We start from the raw sequence: 22,648 nt of genomic DNA, 5'->3' as shown, positions 1-22,648 counted from the left end.
TTGCAATCAAAATGGTAAAATAAATACAAAATTAACAATAAATTCATAGCAGTGATGAAAAACAGGGAGGGTTACTACCTGAGGCATTCGAGAAATTCTAAAATATAAAATCAAATATTGCTAGATTTAGACAAAACAAGAGGAAGAAACCCACAATCCAACATTGGTGGAAGAGGGGAAGATGTCACTGGAACAGTGAGTGGATTTGACATCCTCATTAGAGCTCTGCAAAGAATCTCAAGCCTGAGCAACAGGGCATGGTTATCAAAGCCAGGGAGTAGACAGGGCAACCAGAACCTTAGCATCTCGTATGTGGAGCAATCGGCTTTGTTGTTTACCCACCAGTTGGTAGTAAGTATCTAAGGAAGGTGAAGGGCCCCCGAAGCTCCTAATGTGGGGACAGTGCCTTAGGTATAAAAAGTGTTTGACCAAGACACCAGATAATTGAGGAAAATTAACAAGCAAAAAGAGAGAAACCAGGCTTAATGAACAAAGTAAGTAACCTTCAAGAAAACTGACTTAATGCCAGAAAAAGACTCTAATCAGTATTTTCAGAAAGATGTGAGAGGTGATTGAACTTATAAAGTTAATAACAGGCTATTTTAAAAATGGAATACTTGAAAAAAAAAGAGGCCGGGCGCGGTGGCTCAAGCCTGTAATCCCAGCACTTTGGGAGGCGAGACGGGCGGATCACGAGGTCAGAAGATCGAGACCATCCTGGCTAACACGGCGAAACCCCGTCTCTACTAAAAAATACAAAAAACTAGCCGGGCGAGGTGGTGGGCGCCTGTAGTCCCAGCTACTCTGGAGGCTGAGGCAGGAGAATGGCCTAAACCTGGGAGGCGGAGCTTGCAGTGAGCTGAGATCACGCCACTGCACTCCAACCTGGGCGACAGAGCGAGACTCCGTCTCAAAAAAAAGAAAATTTTTTAAAATTAAAAATAGCATAATCACACCAAAAGTTATAACAAAATGCCTAAAAATTATGTGCCTTATCTTATTTTTCACTGATGTATCCCCAGAGGCTACAACAGTGCATGACCACACAGCTGACAATGGTCAATAAGTATTTTCTAGCAAATTAGTGAAGGTGTTTTAGGACAATTTGTAGAATACTCCCAGTATATAAAACAGGAAGGATCAAAGAGATCCAATATCCATGTACTAGGAGCCCTAGAAGTAGAAGCCACACAGTAAGTAAGAGAGTGTGGTGTTAGTACAGGAAGAGACAAATAGATCAATGGGAATATAATCGAGTCCAAAAATGTAAGCCCAATCTCTATTTGGAAATTTAGTGTATGATAAAGGCAATGTTTCAAATCAGTGGATAAATAATGGTATTGGGACAGTAGGCTATCATTTTGAGAAAAAAAAATTAGAATTAAATATTTTCATCATGTATTGTATATCGCAGAAAATATCCCGGGTTGATATAGACCCAAAGGAAAATAAATCATTCTACCAAAAAACACCTGCACTCATATGTTTATTGCAGTGCTATTCACTATAGAGAAGACATGGAATCAACCTAAGTGCCCATCAACAGTGGATTGGATAAAGAAAGTGTGCTACATATACACTAGAATACTATGCAGCCATAAAGAAGAATGAAATCATGTCCTTTGCAGCAGCATGAATGTAGCTAGAGACCATTACCCTGAGTGAATTAACACAGAAACAGAAAACCAAATACCACACATTCTTACTAATAAATGGGACCTAAACATTGGGTACACACAGACATAAAGATGGGAACAATAGACATTGGGGACTCTAGCAGCTCCCCCAACCCTGGTGCTCCTGGCCCAGGGTTTTGTAAGGCAGTTTATGGGAAAATTGAACATGTGTTGGGGCTTGGAATCTTGGCTCAACTGTTTTCCCACTTTCCACCCTATTTCTACATTCTTTACCGAGTAAAATTCTTGGCCACCTCCTCCTCTAACCCAGGTGCCCCTGGCCTGCCCAGAAACTGCTGAGGCAGCAGTGAGACTGTGAGTGTGGGGAAGGGTCAAGCACTTACTGAGTTGCAGGGCAGAGCCACTGCATTCCTGTAAGAATCTGCCCTCACCCTGTGAGTATTTCCATGACCAAGGGAGCAATACATTAAGTAGCAAATAAAAGAACACCATAACAGATCTAGAGAGAGAACATGGAAAAAAGAAAAAAGTTTTTGCACCTGCTTTTGAAACAAGGGGTCCCACCTTTTTATGTTGCACTGGTTCCCTGACTCGATCACAGTCATTCCTGTGTCTGTTCAATTTTACCTCCTCAGAGAAATTTTCTATTCCTTTTTTTTTTTTCTTTTTTTTTTTTTTTTTTTTTTTTTGTTGTTGAGACGGAGTCTCGCTCCATCACCCAGGATGAGCGCAGCGGCGAGATCTCGGCTCACTGCAAGCTCCGCCTCCCGGGTTCACGCCAGTCTCCTGCCTCAGCCTCCCGAGTAGCTGGGACTACAGGCGCCCGCCACCACGCCCGGCTAGTTTTTTGTATTTTTAGTAGAGATGGGGTTTCACCGTGTTAGCCGGGATGGTCTTGATATCCTGACCTCGTGATCTGCCCGCCTCGGCCTCTCAAAGTGCTGGGATTACAGGCGTGAGCCACCGCGCCCGGACAAAATTTCCTATTCACTTTATAGAAGGGGTCATAATTTTTTTTTTTTTTTTTTTTTTTTTTTTTTTTGAGACGGAGTCTCGCTGTGTCGCCCAGGCTGGAGTACAGTGGCCGGATCTCAGCTTACCGCAAGCCCCACCTCCCGGATTTACGCCATTCTCCTGCCTCAGCCTCCCGAGTAGCTGGGACTACAGGCGCCCGCCACCTCGCCCGGCTAGTTTTTTGTAGTTTTTAGTAGAGACAGGGTTTCACCGGGTTAGCCAGGATGGTCTCGATCTCCTGACCTCGTGATCCGCCCGTCTCGGCCTCCCAAAGTGCTGGGATTACAGGCTTGAGCCACCGCGCCCGGCCACAATTTTTTTTAAAGAAAAGATCGGAGAGTAAAATAGTTAAGTCTTCGTGGTTCATAAGGTCTACGTTACAACTACTACACTCTGCTATTGCAGCAGGAAAACAGCCATAGACAATACATCAATGAATGGACATGGCTATGTCTCTCCGTAAAACTTTGTTTTCAAACAGTGAAGTTTGAGTTTCATACAATTTTCATGTGTTACTAATAATGATTTTTCCTTTTCTAAAAAGCGATAAAAAATGTGAAAATCATTCTTAGCTTTCAGGCTGGACAAAAATATTGAAAAGCCTGGCTTTGGCCCATGAGATGTAGTTTGCTGACTCCTGCTAAGTAAATTACGTATGGAAGCAGATCCTCTGGAAAGTAGGGTGATATGAGGACTGGACCACAGTGAAGGGATATGTTTTAAAGTGGAGAAGCCACAACGAACACAAGTGCAATTCATTCTACATATCAAAACTTGGCAAATTCAATTTGTAATTTCAATGAATTTGTGAAAACTCTTTTTCTTTTTTATACTAAATGGCTGAGTGCAATTCTATTTGAGTAGTTAAAAAATTATAATGGATTAAAATCAAACATGTTTAAATGTATACATTCTAAGAATATATATATATATATATTCTAGACCCATTCTTTTTTATCTCCATTTTAATATTATGACCATCTCTTTATTCTTTTCTCTCATTGCTGTTATTCCATTTCTCCACATAGATTTCTCTTTTTATTTTAATTTTTAATTTTTGGGGGTACATAGTAGATGTATATATTTATGGAGTATATGAGATATTTTGACACAGGCATGCAGTGTAATAATCATATTGGGGTATTCATCAACTCAAGCATTTTTCCTTTGTGTTACACATAATTCAGTTACACGGTTTTAGTTATTTTAAAATGTACAATAAATTATTGCTGACTCTAGTCATCATATTGTGCTATCAAATACTAGATCTTATTCATTCTAACTATATTTTTGAACCCATTAACTATTCCTACTCCCCCCACCACCCACATTACCAGTTTTAGCATCTGGTAGCCATCACTCCACTCTCTACCACTATGAATTCAATTGTTTTAATTTTTCTAGTTCCTACAAATAAATGAGAACATGCAATGTTTGTCTTTCTGTGCCTGGCTTATTTCAGTTAACATAATGACTTCCAGTTCCATCCATGTTGTTGCAAATGACAGGATCGCATTCTTTTTCATAGCTGAATAGTATGCCGCTGTGTATATGCACCACATTTTCTTTATCCATTCATATGTTGATGGACACTCAGGTGGCTTCTAAATCTTGGCTATTGTGAATAGTGCTGCAATAAACATAAGAGAGAATGCAGCTATGTTTTTGATATACTTTTGGGAATATACCTAGCAGTGGGATTGCTGGATCATATGGTAGTTCTATTTCTGGTTATTTAAGGAACCTCCAAAATCTCCATTTTTCTCTATATAGGTTGTATAATTTACATTCCCACCAGCAGTTTACAAGGGTTTCGTTTTCTCTACATCCTTGCCAGCATTCGTCATTGCCTGTCTTTTGGATAAAAGCCATTTTAACTGGGGTGAGATGAAATTTCCTCGTAGTTGTAATTTGCATGTCTCAGATGATCAGTAATATTGAACACCTTCTCTCATATCTGTTTGCCATTTGTATGTCTTCTTTGGAGAAATGTCTATTCTGATCTTTTGACCATTTTCAATCAGATTCTTAGATTTTTTTTCCTTTTCAGTATTTTGATCTCCTTCAATATTCTGGCTATTAATCTCTTGTCAGGTGGGTAGCTTGTAAATATTTTCTCCCATTCTTTAGGTTGTCTCTTCACTTTAATGGTTGTATCCTTTGCTATGCAGAAGTTTTTAGCTTCATATAATCTCATTTGTCCACTTTTGGTTTGGTTGCCTATGCTTGTGAGGTGTTCCTTAAGAAATTTTTGCCTGGTCCGATGTCCTGTAGAGTTTCCCCAATGTTTTCTTTCAGTAGTTTTGTAGTTTGAGGTCTTAGATGTAATTATTTAATCCATTTTGATTTGATTTTTGTATATGGCAAGAGATAGGGGTCTACTTTCATTCTTCTGTATATGGATATCCTGTTTTTCCTCCACCCATTTATTGAAAAGACTGTCTTTTCCCTTATGTAACCTTGTGTATGCTCTTGACACCTTTGTCAAAAATGAATTCACTGTCAGTGTATAGATTTGTTCCTGCGTTGTCCATTCTGTTCCATTGGTCTATTTTTCTGCTTCTGTGCCAGAACCATGCTGTTTTGGTTACTATAGCTTGGTAGTATAATTTGAAGTCAGGTAATGTGGTTCCTCCAGTTTAAGTCTTTTTGCTCGTGATGGCTTATGCTCTTCTGGGTCTTTTTTGGTTCCATATAAATTTTAGGATTTTTTTCTGTTTCTGTGAAGAATATCATTAGTATTTTGTTAATGATTGCATTGAATCTGTAGATTGCTTTAGGTAGTATGGATATTTTAACAATAGTTATTCTACCAATCCAGAAAGTGGAATATCTTTTCATTTTCTTATATGATTTTCAATTTCTTTCATCTGTGTTTATAATTTTCACTGTAGAGCTCTTTTACTTCTTTGGTTAAGTTTATTCCTAGATATTTTATTTTATTTGTAGCTATTGTAAATGAGACTCCTTGGTTCTATTTTTTCCGATTATTCACTGTTGGCATATAGAAATGCTACTGATTTTTGCATGTTGATTTTGTATTCTGCAACTTTACTGAATTTATCAGTTCTAACGGTTTTTTGGTAGAATCTTTAGGTTTTTCAAAATATATAAGATAATATTATCTGCAAACAAGGCTAATTCAAATTCTTCCTTTCCAACTTGGATACCCTTTATTTCTTTCTCTTGTCTGATTACTAGCCAGGACTTCCAGTATTATGGTGAATAAGAGTACTGAAAGTGGGCATCCTTGTCAAGTTCCAGATCTTAGAGGAAAGGCTTTCAGTTTTCTCCTATTTTGTATGACACTGTGGGTCTGTTGTATATGGCTTTTACTATTTGAGGTCTGTTTCTTCTATACCCAGTGGGTTTTTATCATGAAGGGATGTTGAATTTTATCAAATTCTTTTTCGACATCAATTAAATCAATTACGTAGTTTTTTTTGTCCTTAATTTTGCTGGTATTTTGTATTATTTGATTTATTTGCATATATTGAACCATCCTTGCATCCCTGGGATAAATCCACCTTCATCATAATGAATGGCCTTTTTATGTGTTGTTGAATTTGGTTTGCTAATATTTTCTTGAGGATTTTTGCGTCAACGTGCCTCAGGAATGTTGGCCTGTAGTTTTCTTTTCTTGATGTGTCTTTGTCCGGTTTTGGTATCAGGGTAATACTAGCCTTGTAGAATGAGTTCAGAAGTATTTCCTCCTCCTCCATTTCTTGGCATAGTTTGAGTAAGGCATTTATTAGTTATTCTTTAAATGTTTGGTAGAATTCAGCAGTGAAGCCATCAGATCCTGGGCTTTTCTTTTCTGGGAGACTACTACTTGCTCCTAGGAGCCTCTAATGATCCTTTGAATTTCTGTGGCATCAGTTGTAATGTTGTCTTTTTCTTCTCTCATTTTATTTATTTGAGCCTTATCTCTCTTTTCTTAATCTGGCTAAAGGTTTGTCAATTATATCTTTTCAAAACACCAACTTTTTATTTTATTTAGCGTTTATAGTGTTTTCTTTGTTTCAATTTTATTTATTTATGCTCTGATCTTTATTATTTCTTTTCTTCTAACTTTGGGTTTGGTTTTCTCTTGCCTTTCTAGTTCTTACGATGCGTTGTTAGGTTATTTGAAGTTTTTCTACTTTTTTGATGTAGGTGATTATAGCTATAAATTTTCCTGTTAGTTCTGCTTTTGCTGTAGCCCATAGGTTTTGCTATGTTGTCTTTTCATTGCCATTTCCTTCAAGACATTTTTAAATTCCCTTTTTAATTTCTTCATTGACCCATTTGGTCATTCAGTAGCATATTGTTTAATTTTAATGTGTTTATATAGTTTCCAGAATTCCTCTTGTTATTGATTTCTAGTTTTATTTTATAGTGGTTAAAGAAGATACTTTCAATTTATTTTTTATAATAATACATTTCAATTTATTTTTTAGTTTTGTAAGACTTGTTCTGTGGCCTAACAAATGGTCTATCTTTGAGAATTATTTATGTACTGAGGAGAAGAATGTATATTCTGTAACTGTTCAGTGAAATGTTCTGTAGATACCTATTAAGCCCATTTGACCTATAGTACAGATTAAGTCTGATGTTTCTTTGTTGATTTTCTGTCTGAATGATTTGTCCAGTGATGAAAGTGGGTTGTTGAAGTCTCCAGCTACTTTTGTATTGGAGTCTATGTCTCTCTTTAGCCTTAATAATATTTGCTTTATATATCTGGATGCGTATATATTTGAAATTATTATATCTTCTTGAATTCACCCTTTATCATTATGTAATGATTTGTCTGTTTCTATAATTTTTTCTTGAAATCTATTTTGTCTTATCCTGCTCTTTTTTTTGATTTTTATTTGCATGGAATATCTTTGTCCATCCCATTATTTTCAGTCTATGTGTATCTTTGTAAGTGAAGTATATTTCTTGTAGGCAATAGATTGTTGGGTCTTGTTTTTTTGTTTTTTGTTTTTGTTTTTTTTTAATCCATTCAGCCACTGTCTGTCTTTTGACTGGAGATTCTAGTCTAATTATTCAATATTATTAATGATAATCTCTTATCCTGCCATTGTGTTATTTGTTTGCTAGTTATTTTGTGATCTCCTCCTTCTCTCCTTCCTCCCTCTCTTTTAGTGAAGGTGATTTTCTCTGCTGGTGTGTTTTAATTTCTTGTTTTATTTTTTGTGTATCTATTGTAGGATTTTTTTATTTGAATTTACCTTAAGGCTTGCAAATAATTTTTTATAATCCATTATTTTAAACTGATGGCAACTTAACACTGATTGCATAAACAAACAAGCAAAGGAAAAACTAATAAATACTGTAGCCATTAACTTTGTCCTCCTACTTTTTAACTTTTGTCGTCTCTATTTATGTCTTATTGTACTGTGTCTTGAAAAGTTTTCATACTTATTATTATCAGTCCATTTTTTCATTTGTCACCTCAAAATATGAGTTCACATATCCCAATTACAGTGTTATAATATTCTCTGTGTGTGTGTGTATTTTTACTCGTGAATTGTATACCTTCAGATGATTTCTTCTTGCTCATTAACATCATTTTCTTTCAGACTGAAAACCTCCCTTTAGCATTTCTTGTAGGAAAGATCTAGTGTTGAAGAAATTTCTCAGCTTTTGTTTGTCTGGGAAAGTCTTTATTTCTTCTTCATGTTTGAAGGATATTTTCACTGGATATACTATTCTAGGATAAACATTTTTTCCTCCAGCACTTTAAATATGTCTTGCCACCCTCTCCTGGCATGTAAGGTTTCTACTGAGAAATCTGCTGCCAGGCATATTGGAGCTTCATTGTATGTTATTTGTTTCTTTTTTCTTGCTGCATTTATAATCCTTTGTTTATCTTTGAACTTTGGGAGTTTAATTATTAAATAGTTTGGGGTAGTCTTGCTTGGGATAAATCTCCTTGGTATTCTATGGCCTTCTTATACTTGAATATTGAGATCTTTCTTTTGGTCTAGGAAGTTCTCTGTTCTCACTTTGAGTAAACTTTCTATTCCACCCACCTCTCTCTACCTCCTCTATCAGGCCAATAACTGTTAGATTTGCCCTTTGGAGGCTATTTTCTAGATCTTGAAGCTGTGATTCATTCTTTTTTATTCTTTTTTCTTTTGTCTTCTCTGACTGTATATTTACAAATAGCTTGTTTTAAAGCTCACTAATTCTTTCTTCTGCCTGATCAATTCTGCTTTTAACAGATTCGAATGCATTCTTCAGTACACCAATTGCATTTTTCAGCTCCAGAATTTCTGCTTGATTATTTTCAGTAATTTCAATCTCTTTGTTAAATGTATCTGATAGAATTCTGACTTCCTTATCTGTGTTATCTTGAATTTTTAGTTTCCTCAGAGCTTCTTTGTTCTCATTTCTTTTTCTAATTTTTTATTTAGCTTCTATTTTGAGTTCAGGAGTACATGTGCAGGTTACATAGGTAAAATCGTATCATGGAGGTTCGTTGTACAGATTATTTTGTCACCCAGGCATTAAGCCTAGTACCCATTAATTATTTTTCCTGATGCTCTTCTTTCTCCTACCCTCTACTCTCCAATAGGCCCAGTATGTGTTGTTCTTCTCTATGTGTCCATTAGTTATCATAATTTAGCTCCCACATATAAGTGAGAACATGCAATATTTCCTTTGCTGTTCCTGTGTTAGTTTGCTAAGGATAATAGCCTCCATCTCCATCCATGTTCCTGAAAAGGGCATGTTTTCATTCTTTTTTTATGGCTGCATAGTATCCTGTGCTATATTTTATATCCCACATTTTCTTTATCCAGTCTATCACTGATGGGCATTTAGATTGATTCCATGTCTTTGCTATTGTGAATAGTGCTGCAGTGAACATATGTGTGTATGTATGTGTATTTATCATATAATTATTTATATTCCTTTGGGTATATACCCAGTAATTACATTGCTGGGTCAAATGGTATATTTTTGTTTTTAGGAACAGAAATATCCTCAAAATTTCTGTTTGATGAATCACCACACTGTCTTCATGGTTGAACTAATTTAAACTCCTATCAACAGTGTATAAGTGTTCCTTCAATTGGAATAAAAGAAGAAATTGACAAATGAAATCTAATAAAACTAAAGAGGCTCTGCACAGCAAAAGAAACCATCAACAGAGTAAACAGACAACCCACAGAAGGGGAGAAAATTTTTGCAAACTATTCACCTGGCAAAGGCTAATATCCAGCATCTATAAGAAAATTAACTTAAATTTACAAGAAAAAGAACAACCTCCATTAAAAAGTGGGCATTGGGGGCCAGGTGCGGTGGCTCACACCTGTAATACCAGCACTTTGGGAGGACAAGGCAGGCAGATCACTTGAGGCCAGAAGTTCAAGACCAGCCTCACAACATGGCAAAACCCCATCTCTACTAAAAATACAGAAATTCGCCAGACATGGTGATGCTTGCCTGTAATTCCAGCTACTCGAGACGCTGAGGCACAAGAATCGCTTGAACCCAGGAGGGAGAGGTTGCATTTAGCTGGGATTGTGCCACTGCACTCCAGCCTGGGTGACAGAGACCAGAGACTCCGTCTCACAAAAAAAAAAAAAGAAAAAAGAAAAGTGAACAGACACTGCTCGAAAGAAGACATACATGCAGCCAACAATTATACGAAAAAAAGTGCTACATCATTGATCATTAGAGTAATTCAAACCAAAACCACAATGAGATACCATCTCACATCAGTTCAGAATGGCTATTATTAAAAAATCAAAAAATAACACATGCTGGGAAGGTTGTGGAGAAAAAGCCACACTTGTACACTACTTGTGGGAATGTAAATTAGTTCAACCATTGTGGAAGAGAGTGTGGTGATTCCTCAAAGACCTAGAGGCAGAAATACCATTCAATACAGCAATCCCATTACTGCATATATACCCAAAAGAACATAAATCATTCTATTACAAAGACACATCATGCATATGTTCATTGCAGCACTTTTCACAATAGAAAAGACATGGAATCAACTTCGATGCTCACCAATAATAGACTGGATAAAGAAAATGTGGTACATATATACCTTGGAATACTATGCAGCCATAAAAAAGAATGAGATCATGTCCTTTGCAGGGACATGGATGGAGCTGGAGGCTGTTATCCTGAGTGAACTAATGCAGGAGCAGAAAATCAAATGCCACATGTTCTCACTCATCTCTGGGAGCTAAATGATGAGAACACATGGACACCTAGAGGGGAACAACACACACTGGGGCCTATCAGATGGTGGAGGGTGAGAGGAGGGAGAGGATCAGGAAAAATAACTAATGGGTACTAGGCTTAATACCTGGGTGATAAAAATCTATTCAACAAGCCCCCATGACACACCTTTACCTATGTAACAAACCTGCACGTGTGCCCCTGAACTTAAAATAAAAATATAGAAAAGGGAGGTTCACTTTAACATCTCATAAAACCAATGTGAGCTTTATGGCTTTCCTTCATCTTTCAACTACATCATCTGGGGAGTAAGAGAGGAATAGAAAAAGCTCACTTCTACTAATATTGTATTTGCTGAGAAATAGTCACATGGCCCAACCCAAATGCAAGTCAGGCTGGGAAATAAAAGAAAACCTATAGTTATGGTTTTATTGAGCACTAAATTGATATGTGAAACAATTCCATAGAACAGGAGTGGCCAAATATTTTCTCTAAAAATCCAGACATAATAAATATTTCAGATGTTGTGGAAAATATGACCTGTGTTGCAACTACTGAACTCTGCAATTAAAGTACGAGGACAGTCATAGACCATAACTAAATGAGGGAGCAATGGGTGCAGTTTTGTTGCAATAAATCTTCATTTTTAGAAATAGGAAGAAAGCCAGATTTGAGCCACAGGCCATAGTTTGCTGACCCTTGCCTTAGAGCATGACTAAGTATAATGCTTCCAATTTTTCATCACCGTTACTGCTATATGATACTGAAGCATAATCATTGGATTCGTTGTCTCTTCTTCGAAGCCTCATGGGCCATCCATCCTCCCACCTCAAGTCTATATTCATACGGAAAACAAGGAAAATGTCTTACTTGTTTTATTCCTATCATGGTACTTACGTGTATGATATCTGCAGTTTAGTATATGTTCAGCAAATATTTGTGGAATGAATTAATATTGTAGAAAATAGCTTGTTTATTTTCATGATTGCATAAAACATTATGTTTTTAAAGCAGTTAGAACCATGGGTGGTCAGGATTCAGAAACATGTATTTAAGAAACATTTAGAAGTGGAGGAATCATATATATCATTTGGCTTGACCTTTATAAAATTTATGAGAAGAAATAAAGAAATGTGGTCCATTGCCTACACATAAAGTGAAACAAAAGCACAACACAATAAAACAAAACCTAGAATGATGGGCTCCATTGGAGCCAGGGCTATAGCTCATGCCTTTCTAATTGCTGTTATAGAATGTAGTGGAAAGGACACTGAATGTGAAATTGAGATTCGGTAGTCCCAAGGACAGACATTTCATGAGAAACCAAGCCTGACATTGAACACTGATCTTTTGTACTTCAAAAGCAACTGAGTCCTCTGTGGGTGCTAATTTGAATTCTATTACTGAGTTGATGTGTCATAATAAAAAATGACTTGCACTCTCTAGCGTAACAATATTTATAACCCTCAACGTCTTTCATAAAACGTTTGGTGAAATATTGGTGAAAGAATAAATCATATTGTGATAATTTACACACCTTGTTTTTTTTTAAAATCTCTATACTGTGCAGACATTTTCCATATGATTGTCTATTTTATGTTGTAGACTAAATGATGTCTACTTGGAAAAAAATGATAAGCTGGAAGAGACAGCAACTTGAATATTTTGCAGGAAAATATGGAGTACAGTGGTTAACACATATTTGAGGGTAACAAAAACATTAGTAAACCAAAAGTTAATTGTACTTTGGAGAAAGTAAAGTACAATAAACTTTACCTTATTATAAAAAGTTTACATTTGATCTCTTGTAATTATTATAAGAGATGTTTAATATTTTAGTAATATAAACTAAAAAATAAAAAGAAAGTTTGAGTTGATTCCTGGGAAAAACACACACATTTGAGAGCCAAAAAACTGCAGTTTTTCTGAAGGACAATGTTAGAAGCTCTGCTAGGCAAGAAAAAAAAAAGTGAATATAATTAAAATTATGGGGAAAAAACCCCAGAAAATTGCTATAGGGAGTAATTCATTACTGACAAAGGGTATAGATTATATCTGCTATTAATCCATGATTTTAACTTTTATGTTTAAATTGACTTTTCTTGCTATTTGGGGATTAATTAAAATTCTTAAAAAAGAAAATCAAAGTTCACTACAAATACCAAGCATATTCTTAGATCCTAGAAAATGTTCCATATAACTTTATTTAATTCTGATGATGAAATTCCTGCATCTTGTACTTGGGAACAATATCTAATGCCACCAATTCCTTGGACTATTTAAAGAATAAAAAAATGGAACTGCCTTAATTATTCTTCAATGTTATAAGGGCCCTTTTATTATTAGATTCTATATCCTCTGGGTCTGGCAAATGCCAGATGCTTAATAAATGTTAGTTGAATGAAAGGTGACTTAAAATTGCAACTTTCAAAATTGATTACCAAGAGAAATTCTGGGCACTATATTTTTACAATCTTCTGGGGAAAGCAAATGAAAAGCCTAAGCTATCACATCAACTATGCCATAATATTTTCTCATTAAATAATTTTTTATTATTGAATTCATCAAGTAATTATTTAATGTATCTCTGTAAAGCACAATTATATTTTAAGTATAAAACCCAGATAGTTTTTAACTGAAAAAAAATTATCACTTAGATTAAATTGATGGGGAGATTGGGCTGAAGATGAACATGATCATATTAATACTGTCATCATGCTCATTTATTTTAGCCTAAACAGCGAACATCCATTGTGTCTTCTCTGGATTTTCACCGAATGAATCACAACCAAGAATATTTTGAAATCAACACATCTACAGGGTGCACAAGCTTTACTGCCAGCCCTCCTGCTAGTCCACCCACCTCTTCTGTGGGAACCACAGAAGTCAAGAATGAGGGAACTAAACATACAGGTAAAGCAGTTCACTTTATGCAGCTGTATTTTTTATTTTAAGACTGAAGTCTTTATGAGTTAGAGGAATTAGGAGGAGTCTTTGTACAAATTGCATTGTGTTTTTAGTTCACCTCCATGTGTGGCAATGTAGGACTTTAAGATTTTTGTCAATGTGGCTATAATATTCTTTTTGAATACATGGATGGCCTTTCGGTGTTAAATATTAAAGATGATGATTTAATGTGATCATAGTAGTAAAAATACCAGGGACATGGAAATGCTCTTCCACTGCCATTTACTCCTCACCACACAGTGGTATCAACTAATCAACACACAACATCATTAAGATCTGCTTTGAAGCCAGAGAACTTATATCAAGAATGTCTGGTAAGAAGGAATTGTACAGTGTGGCCTAGGCTGGCTTTCAACCTATTTAAACCACAGTGAACTTGCAGAGGAAGTGTGTTGGGGGAGAAAATGCTGGGTGTAAGGGTAAGATTAAGAAAAATAACACCACCCACTAGTAAAACATACGTTGTTCCATGCAGTCAGATTTGCAAAGCTTGCTTTATTTGGGGGACAAGGAGCTAACTCCTGGTAAGGCCAAGGGACATATTAGAATTAAGAGAAGTGGGACCCAAAGAATATCCTCCCCTGCCATATAATTTACAATAAGGGTTAAAGACAAATACAATATAGAGACAAATTTCTTAATTTTAAATGTTTTATTTGGAAATCAAGAATTACAATTTGTGGCATACTCAGAGGCTGGATGGTCTTCATTATGTCCAAGAACTGACGGTTAGAGGTTTTACAAAAAGGGGAAATGTTTCATATTGCTCTTTGAGGAAGTTCATTGGCACTAATAATATGTTGGTGAGCTGGCAAGTTTTGATTGGTAAGTGATGACTATGGGTAAAATGATTCTCAGAGTTGCAGCAGGTTGTTTCAGTAGCTATTAGATAAAAGTGGTTTCAGGTTACAGCAGGCAGCTTCAGCAGCCAAGCTTACAGGGAATTACATTCTTGGAACAGTGTTATGTGCCCTAGATGCCTTCTCCCCTTAACCTCTCAACTGTTTCAGTTGGGTATAACAAGAATGACCCAATTCATATGATCAACTTTCATGTAAGTAAACAATTACTTTCCTTCCAAGAGACATGATTCAAAAACCCAGTAGATAGAATTAATTTGAATTTTAGAATAATGAAGTGTGGTCTGTGTGAGTATTCCATATAATCTTTGTTCACAGTGAGTGTATGAGTATATATGTATGCTCATATACCTACTTAAGTCCTTTATTCTGACTCTATGTTTAAAAGCAGTAACACAACATTCCAGAAATATAGTCAGGGAATTACTTTCCCCTAGGAATGAAGCTAAGATTTTAAAAACAATGACTAATGGTAATGATAAGATTGATATTCTATGGAAGTTATAATCCAGACTTTTGTGGAAGCCAGGGTGATATTTATAAAATATAAATCAAATCATGTCATTACCACGCTTAAAATGTTCCCATGTCTTCTCATCACACTTAGAATAAAATCCAACTCCTACCATATCCAGTGATGCTTAATTTAGCCTGGTTCTTGACCAGCTCTGTAACTTGACTGAACTCATCCTGGACCATACTGGCCTTCTTTGCTGAACATTCTGGCCCTGGGGCTTTTGCACTTTGGTTCCTTCTGCCTGGAATCTCTGCCTTAAAATTTTCATGTGTCTAAGTGTCATTTAGGTTTTGGTTCAAATGCACTTCTTCATAGAGGCCCTCCCATACCACCCTCTCTCAAGTAGGTATCCTCAATATGATAAGAATTATAATAATAAAAATGTGAAAATAACAATAATAATAAATACTTAAATGACACTATGTGTCAGGAACTGTTTTAGGCATTTTATGTATATCAATTCATTTAAACCTCATGACTGTCATATAAATTTGGCATTATCTGTAGATAAGCAAATATACAAAGAATGTAAATAACTAAATAACAGCCCATAATGACAGGGCTGGAAAAAGCTCTGGTATGAACTCAAACCTGGTGCTAGAGTTCATGTTTTTAACTACTTTTCTATATCACTCTAGTCACTTCTAGCAAATCACCCCATTTTCTTTTATCCATAACCTTATTTCCTATATAAAGTTATATTGATTACTTCTTTAGTTATTTATTATCTTCTCTCTAGAATGTAAGCTGCAGTAGGTTGGTCTCTGGCCCATTGTACTCACTGAGGTCAGACTGCCAAAGTTTGATTACTAACTGTGAAACTGAGCCTCTTACCTAGCTATAAGACTTGATCTCTTTATGCTATAGTTTTCTTACTATAGAATTAGATTAACAATGAATTAATTAGATTAACTTACCCTGTAGTGTGGTGATGCATGTAAAGTGATTAACACAGTGCCTGGCACATAGTTAGTGCTCAATAAATATTAGTAACTATTAGTGGTAGTAGCAATAAATATGATATTAACATAATCCTTTGTATTCTACATCAAGCCTAGCATTCATTTAGTGAGCATTAAAATGTATTGTCTGCTATGTACTAGATGCAGTTTTATAGGACAGGAGAGATGAGATGTGATTTGTAAAAACAAAAAAATAGTGATATGTGGACCTGGGAAGGGTTCTGGGCATATAATTATTATTCAAACAATATTATTTGAATGACTACTGCCAGCTTTACAATCCTAAAATGGGGCAATGACAGATGCTTTGATACTTGCCTTTCAGAATGGCTTTCTTGGTTTTGTTTTAGTTAGTATGTTGTTTTGGGGATGATCGATTTTCTGAATATTTTTCAACAGGTAAAAATCTGTTTTCAACAAATTGTTCTGTCTCAGGTGGATAGAAATATTACCTTTACCCCTTTATTATTTTAATTAAAAGCAATAGAAATTTAGGCCTGATACCAAAGCCCTGGCGCCTTTTCTCCACTCTGACACTGCCCACCAGAAGCAGAGGATCAGAACAAACACATTTTGCTGCTGCCAGGAGTTCAGTGGCATCATCCGAAATGTGCGGAGAAATTGTAATCATCAGGATATTTTCAGGTTTCTGACCTTTAAACAGAACTGAAATCTAACCTTTTAACAGTTGAAATGGTTTACAATATCATGTTACAGTGGTTTTCTAAGGTAATATATCACCTCCACATTACATAAACAATTTTAGGATAGACTGATATTTAGTAATAATGTGAAAGCACAGTTTGTTTTGCTTTACATTAAAAAGGAAAACTTGTAAGCAAGGCATTTGTCTACTCACAAAAGTAGCATTTTATTAGCTTACACATATTTAATTTGTTATACTTTAAAGACATTGCCACTGGGTATATGTTTAAAGAGAATGAGTTCAAGAGTCAATTCCATCACTGATTTGCTAGATATTTTCCATCAAAACCTTTAACTTTTCTGATATTTAATTTGCTCCTCTGAAAGTGGAAATAGTATCTACTCTTTAGGTATTTGTAGTAATAAATGAGTTTATGTGAATACATTTTGTAAACCTTGGCAACTAATGTTATTCTTTAATATTATCACAGTTATTGCTTAATATTATTTTTGTTTTTAAATATTATTATTTGAAATCTGTAGTAGCTTTAAGATAGAGGAGCCTATTGTAAGTCTGTACAAGGTATGCCAAGGTAGCTGACCAAGCTTATGCCAAGATAGCTGACCTTTTCTTGACTTAGAAGTATAATTTAAATTTACTGATTAATCTACATTTCATTTTATAAATGATTGCCTGCACAAAAAATTAATCTTGACCAAAATGGCATTTAATAGAACAAAAACTAATACATCTTCAAAAATAAATCATATGCTACAAAACACTTTTAAGTGAACCAATGAATTTATTATAACGGAGGGCCATTTAAAAAGTAGCTTGAATTGTGATTAAAGCTTCAACTTGTGAATCATCAAAAAAGGTTGTTAGAATTAAAAAGCTTTGGTGTTATACTGTCTGGGGAATGATATAAATAGGTTTACATTTAACTAGAAAGATCACTCTAGTATTAATATGTAGTAGATTTGAGATGAAATGACAGTGGAGAAGGGGAGAAATAGTTTCATAGCAAAGGGAAAATGTAAATTGGTTTAAGAGATACAAGAAAAGAGTAATTAACAAGTTATGGTAATTGGATGTGCAAAGATGAGGGGAAATATTTCAAGGAGGGCTCTAAAGTTTCTAGCTTAAGCTGATGAGTGGAAGGTGGATGCTATTCCTTGAAATGTAGAATATTTGTAGGTAAGAAGAGAGGGTGAGGGATAGATTATGTAAGGCCTAATAAGCCATTTCAGGACTTTGGCTTTAACCCAGAGTGATTTTACTTAGAGCCTGTTCAGGTCTTTCAGAAGAAAAGTCACATGATCTAACTTCTATTTTATGAGGATTAATGTGGCTATAATGTTCATAATGGATGGGGAGAGGGAACCAGGGTGGATACAGGAAAGCCAGTTAGAAGGCAATTGCAGCATTGCAGTAAGAGAGGGAAAGCAGCTAAGATCAAAGGTGAATCAGCAGAGTTAGAGAGAAATGGAGAGATGTTGGACATATTTTTAAGGCAGATCCAATGGAATTTCATGGTGGAGTGGACATGGTATATGAGAAAATGAAAAGAATTAAGGATGACTCCAAAACTTTTCTCCTTAACAACTGTAAGAATGAATTTCCTATCATTTGACACACAAGAGGTTTTGGGAAGAGGAGGTTTGGTAAACAGCGAGAAATACCAGGAGTTAATTTTAAGTTTGAGATGCCTACTGAATATCTGAATAGATGTGTCGAGTAGGCAGCAGAAGGTCCAGTCTGCAGATATAAATGTGAACGTCGTCATTATACAGATGATATGCAGCATATGTAGAGGAAGAAGACCAATAACTGAGCTTGAGGAAGGATGGAATGAAAGGCAGCACCAGCAAGGGAGGCTGAGAAGGAGCAACCTGTGAGATAGAAGGAAATCTTTTGGTGAGTGTCTTGTTCTGAAATCAGGTGAAGGAAGTTACTAAGAAGGAAACAGTGATCAACTCTGTCAAATATAGCTGATAAGTTGAGTAGGACAAGGACTAAGTTAGAATAGGTTCATGGATTTAACAATATTGGGGGGGTCACTGCTGACCTTGACAAGAGGAATTTGGTTGTAAATATTAGAGCCTCATGTGGTGGTTTTAAGGGAGAATGGGAGGAGAGGACTTACAGTAATGACAGACTACTTGAAGGAATTTCTTCACAGGGGAATTTTTAAGTTATGATGGAGGAGAAAGAGGGGATGATGATTTCTATTATTAACCAAGTGGAGAGATTGGTTTTGGAGAGGAGCATGAATAACAGGATGTTTTGGTTGTGGGTGCAAATACTGGCAGGAGATCCATGTGGTGGGAATCTGGGAAAGATCTCTTCTGATAGTTTTCATTTTTTCTGCAAAGTAGAGAGCAGCAGCTTCAGTTGAAAACAGAGACAGAGAAGGAAGTGTAGAGTTTGAGGAAAGAGAGGACAGTGTGAAGTAGTTGTTTAGGAGAAACAGTGAGTGGACAAAGGAGGTATATGATGTGATCACCTGGCAGCATTAAAGGCCTATTTAAGCTTTGTTTTCATGCATTTAGAATTAGATTATCCAATGTGGTTCTGTGTTTTTCTCCAGCCTATGTCAGCTGGAGGATGCAGGTGCAGAGTATTTGGAGAGTTGAATTTTGCATAGGTTGTAGTTTTGCTAAATGGGTATATTGAAATGATTGAAGAGCAAAGGAAGTATAAATGCAAGGGAGTGTAATATTTAACCATAGACTTCAAGATGAAGAGGGAAGTGAAAGAGAACAAGGAGATAATTAACACTGAAAAATCAGTGAGATCTTAGGATTGGAGATTCCAGTGGGGTCAAAGTATTGCTGGAGTCAATGTATTAAAGAAGAGGGCTGGAAAAATAGTTGAATTCAAAGAATGGGATGCACATGGAACCAGGAATGACTATAATTATTGGCAATCATCTTAAGACCATGGGAGTGAACAGCTGAGTTAGCCTCTCCTCTATCAACACAGTCTTAAATACTACAATTAAGTCAGTACAACAATTTCCTGGAAGAAATGTTTGATACGTCTAAAGACATAACATTTACTGTGCTCATAATATTTAATCTTTAATTTTGTTTAACATATTATGATATAGATTACCTTTATCTGAGTTCCGTCTTCTATACTTTGTCCCACTCTTCCTTGAGGTGCCAAGGCTCCTCATGTCATCCCCTGGCTGCCAAAGTCTCCCTGAGAGAGGTGTTTCATTCAAGTCCACTTCCCTAAGGGACTCTCTCTGGACATGGCCACTATGTGTCTCATTCTCATGTGAAACTTTTGAATGACCTGAGAGCCCATCTGCTAAGATATTTCAATCTCTTGGGTATCCTTAATGGTTGCCAGTGTGTTCTTCTTTCCACGGGTAACAGTTCTTTTTAAATAGAGATGGTGAGGAGTGGTAGAATTCTGATCTATGTTAAAGGTAGAGCTATCTATCTATCTATCTATCTATCTATCTATCTATCTATCTATCATCTATCTATCATCTGTCTATTGAGCTATCGATCTATCTACATATATATTTAGATGAATTGGATGTAGGATATAAGAAAATAAAAGGGACCAAAGATGTAACTCAAAGATATCTGGTGTTTTGACCTTTGGAAAGATGGAGTTGATATTAGTGGAGATGGGGAAATCTCAGGTTTGAACATTTTAATTTGAAATTGTGTTGGATATTCAAGTACATATGTAGATAGTTGAGATAATGATTTTTTTTTCAGTGAGGGAGGGTAGGGTGGGAGGAAGCCATGTAATAATTTTATGTTTATCAGAAGTAAAGAGTGTCCATTTTAAAAGACTGAAAAATAGCACCTTAGCCTACCGTGAGTGAATTATGAGTTCTGAACTCCGGATAGTTGTGTTGTGAATTGCTGAGGAAAAGAAGCTGAGCATCACCAGTGATAACAGGTGTTCTCTATCTTCATAGAAAACTGTGTCCAAAAAGTTGTTTCCATATGAAGAATTTTGTGCATTAGCGCTTTCTCAAGGGTACCTGCTAAGCAAGTCAACTACCCTGGGTAACTAATTATCTCCAGTTTTGTTAGTAGTTTCAAACCATCACCTCCTGCGGGAGAAAACTGATGGGAGGAGAAAATCTAAAAGGAGTAAAGTGGAAAAGTGCTTCTTTCCAAGTGGGAGAAATAACAAAAACAAAAGCCTGTAAGTGCTTAGCAGCATAGGATGCTTTTCTGCAAAGGAGAGAAAACACTAGAGGAGAACTAAAATTAGAATGGAGAGGGTGGCATAGGCCTCTCACACTGATCAGGGATTGCCAGAAAGGCAAATGAAGGCCTGCGTTTTAATTAGCTCACACGGCCTGGAAATAGACCCCCTGAAGCTGAGGCATCATTATTACAGCAGCCACTGGACACAGGCAGCTGAGGGAGGCTTTGGCCTCCAGCCGACAGGAAGGCCAGGAACAGGCTGCTGAGATGACCTCTCAACTCCAAGCTAAGATTCGGGGCGAGCTGCTATGGAGAAAGTAAAGGGTTAGAGAGAATGATGTGTGATTACCTCTTTGGGACCTATTTTCCTAAAAATATATACATTAAATATACTAGCTGAGTTATTGATTGGTAAATTCAGTACTTTCAATAGACCAGGATTTTAGGTACCCTAGAGGCAAGTGTTTTTATATCAAATGCTGTATATAGATGTAATGGTAAATTATATTCTTGTCACTTCTCGATAAATCATGAAATGTGTCTCCTGTGCTTTTTCCTGTTTTCCTTGCGGTGTCACATGACTTTCACCCAGTGCCTTTGTGACAAATTGTACATCAGGTAGAAGGCAAGGTACAGGTTACGAGATGCTTGACGAAGAAAAGTTGACTGCTTTTCAGCACTTAAAATTATGAAAATATGTAGTTAGATAATGGGGTGATGTTACTTAGCTAGTGCATGGAACTTGTTATTCCAAATGAAATTAGTTGATATAATACTATTGGCTTACCTAGGCAATATTAAATAAATATGTTTACTCAGGATGTGCCATTATGAGAAAGTGCTGTGAGAGTATCTAAAGGGGATGACTAATCTCATGCCAGGATGAGTAGGGCTCTGAAAGACAAAGAGGAATTAAGTAGGCCAAGGTGGGGAGGGAAGATTATTCTTTAAAGAAGGAATAGCATATTTTTTAAAAATCCCTGTGGTAGAAATTAACACGAAACTGCAGGTTAGAGAGAAAGGAGAGAAATGACAGGAGTTGAAGCTGCAAGGGGAGTAAAAGCCCAATCAAACCCTTGTAGCTACCTTCAGGATTTTGGTATTTATCCTAAGAGCAATGAGAAGTCATTGACAGGTGTTTTAAGCAAAGAGACATTATCTGATTTGCATTTTACTATCTGGTGGCTCTTACTTTCTCTGTGAACTAAGAGCAAGGCTGTCTTTGGAGAGTAACAAAAGAGGGCAAAGATGAGATATTTGAGGAGGATGCAGAATGTTTGAGTTAGCTTTTTGTTCAAACTCCAAATGAATAAATGACTGGTACATGGGGCCTGAGAGAAGCACAGGAAAAGGGATAACAGGGAGTGGGCATCCCTTCCGGTTTACCTGTGGCCTGCAGGTGATATCTTTAGGTCAAGACCACTCTGGCCAGAGCCTGGAGCTCTTTCTGGCTGGTCACCTCAGCTTGCCTCGCACTGGCAAAGTGGTCCCTCTGAGTCTCTGCCAGGTCTGCCATCTGTCTGTCCTAGCCTCTGCAACAATCACCTCTCCCCTTGCCAAGCTGGCCCCAGGGCAGCCCAGTTGGCTTTCAGTCCAGCTGCCTGCTGAGGCCCCCTTCTGGAGGCTCCAGGTACCTCTAGATCTCATTCATAATTTAGGAATATAAGTGGGACT

The 22,648-nt window shown here is 36.5% G+C and overlaps 1 protein-coding gene across 9 annotated transcripts in view; it reads left to right on the top strand.

Annotated features, from left to right (window-relative positions):
• The window catches only part of ANKS1B (ankyrin repeat and sterile alpha motif domain containing 1B), a 1,295,786-nt gene that overhangs the window by 592,956 nt on the left and 680,182 nt on the right, over positions 1-22,648 (top strand). For all 9 annotated transcript variants that reach the window (XM_050749329.1, XM_050749335.1, XM_050749328.1 and 6 more), the window contains exon 12: positions 13,571-13,751. In XM_050749329.1, coding sequence (XP_050605286.1) covers positions 13,571-13,751 — 181 coding nt within the window. The remainder of the gene's footprint in view (positions 1-13,570; positions 13,752-22,648) is intronic.

The sequence above is a fragment of the Macaca thibetana genome, chromosome 11, assembly GCF_024542745.1.
Source record: "Macaca thibetana thibetana isolate TM-01 chromosome 11, ASM2454274v1, whole genome shotgun sequence".
NCBI lineage: Eukaryota > Metazoa > Chordata > Mammalia > Primates > Cercopithecidae > Macaca > Macaca thibetana.
Note: the sequence above shows the minus strand (reverse complement) of the source record. Positions and strands in the feature narration are given on the sequence as shown.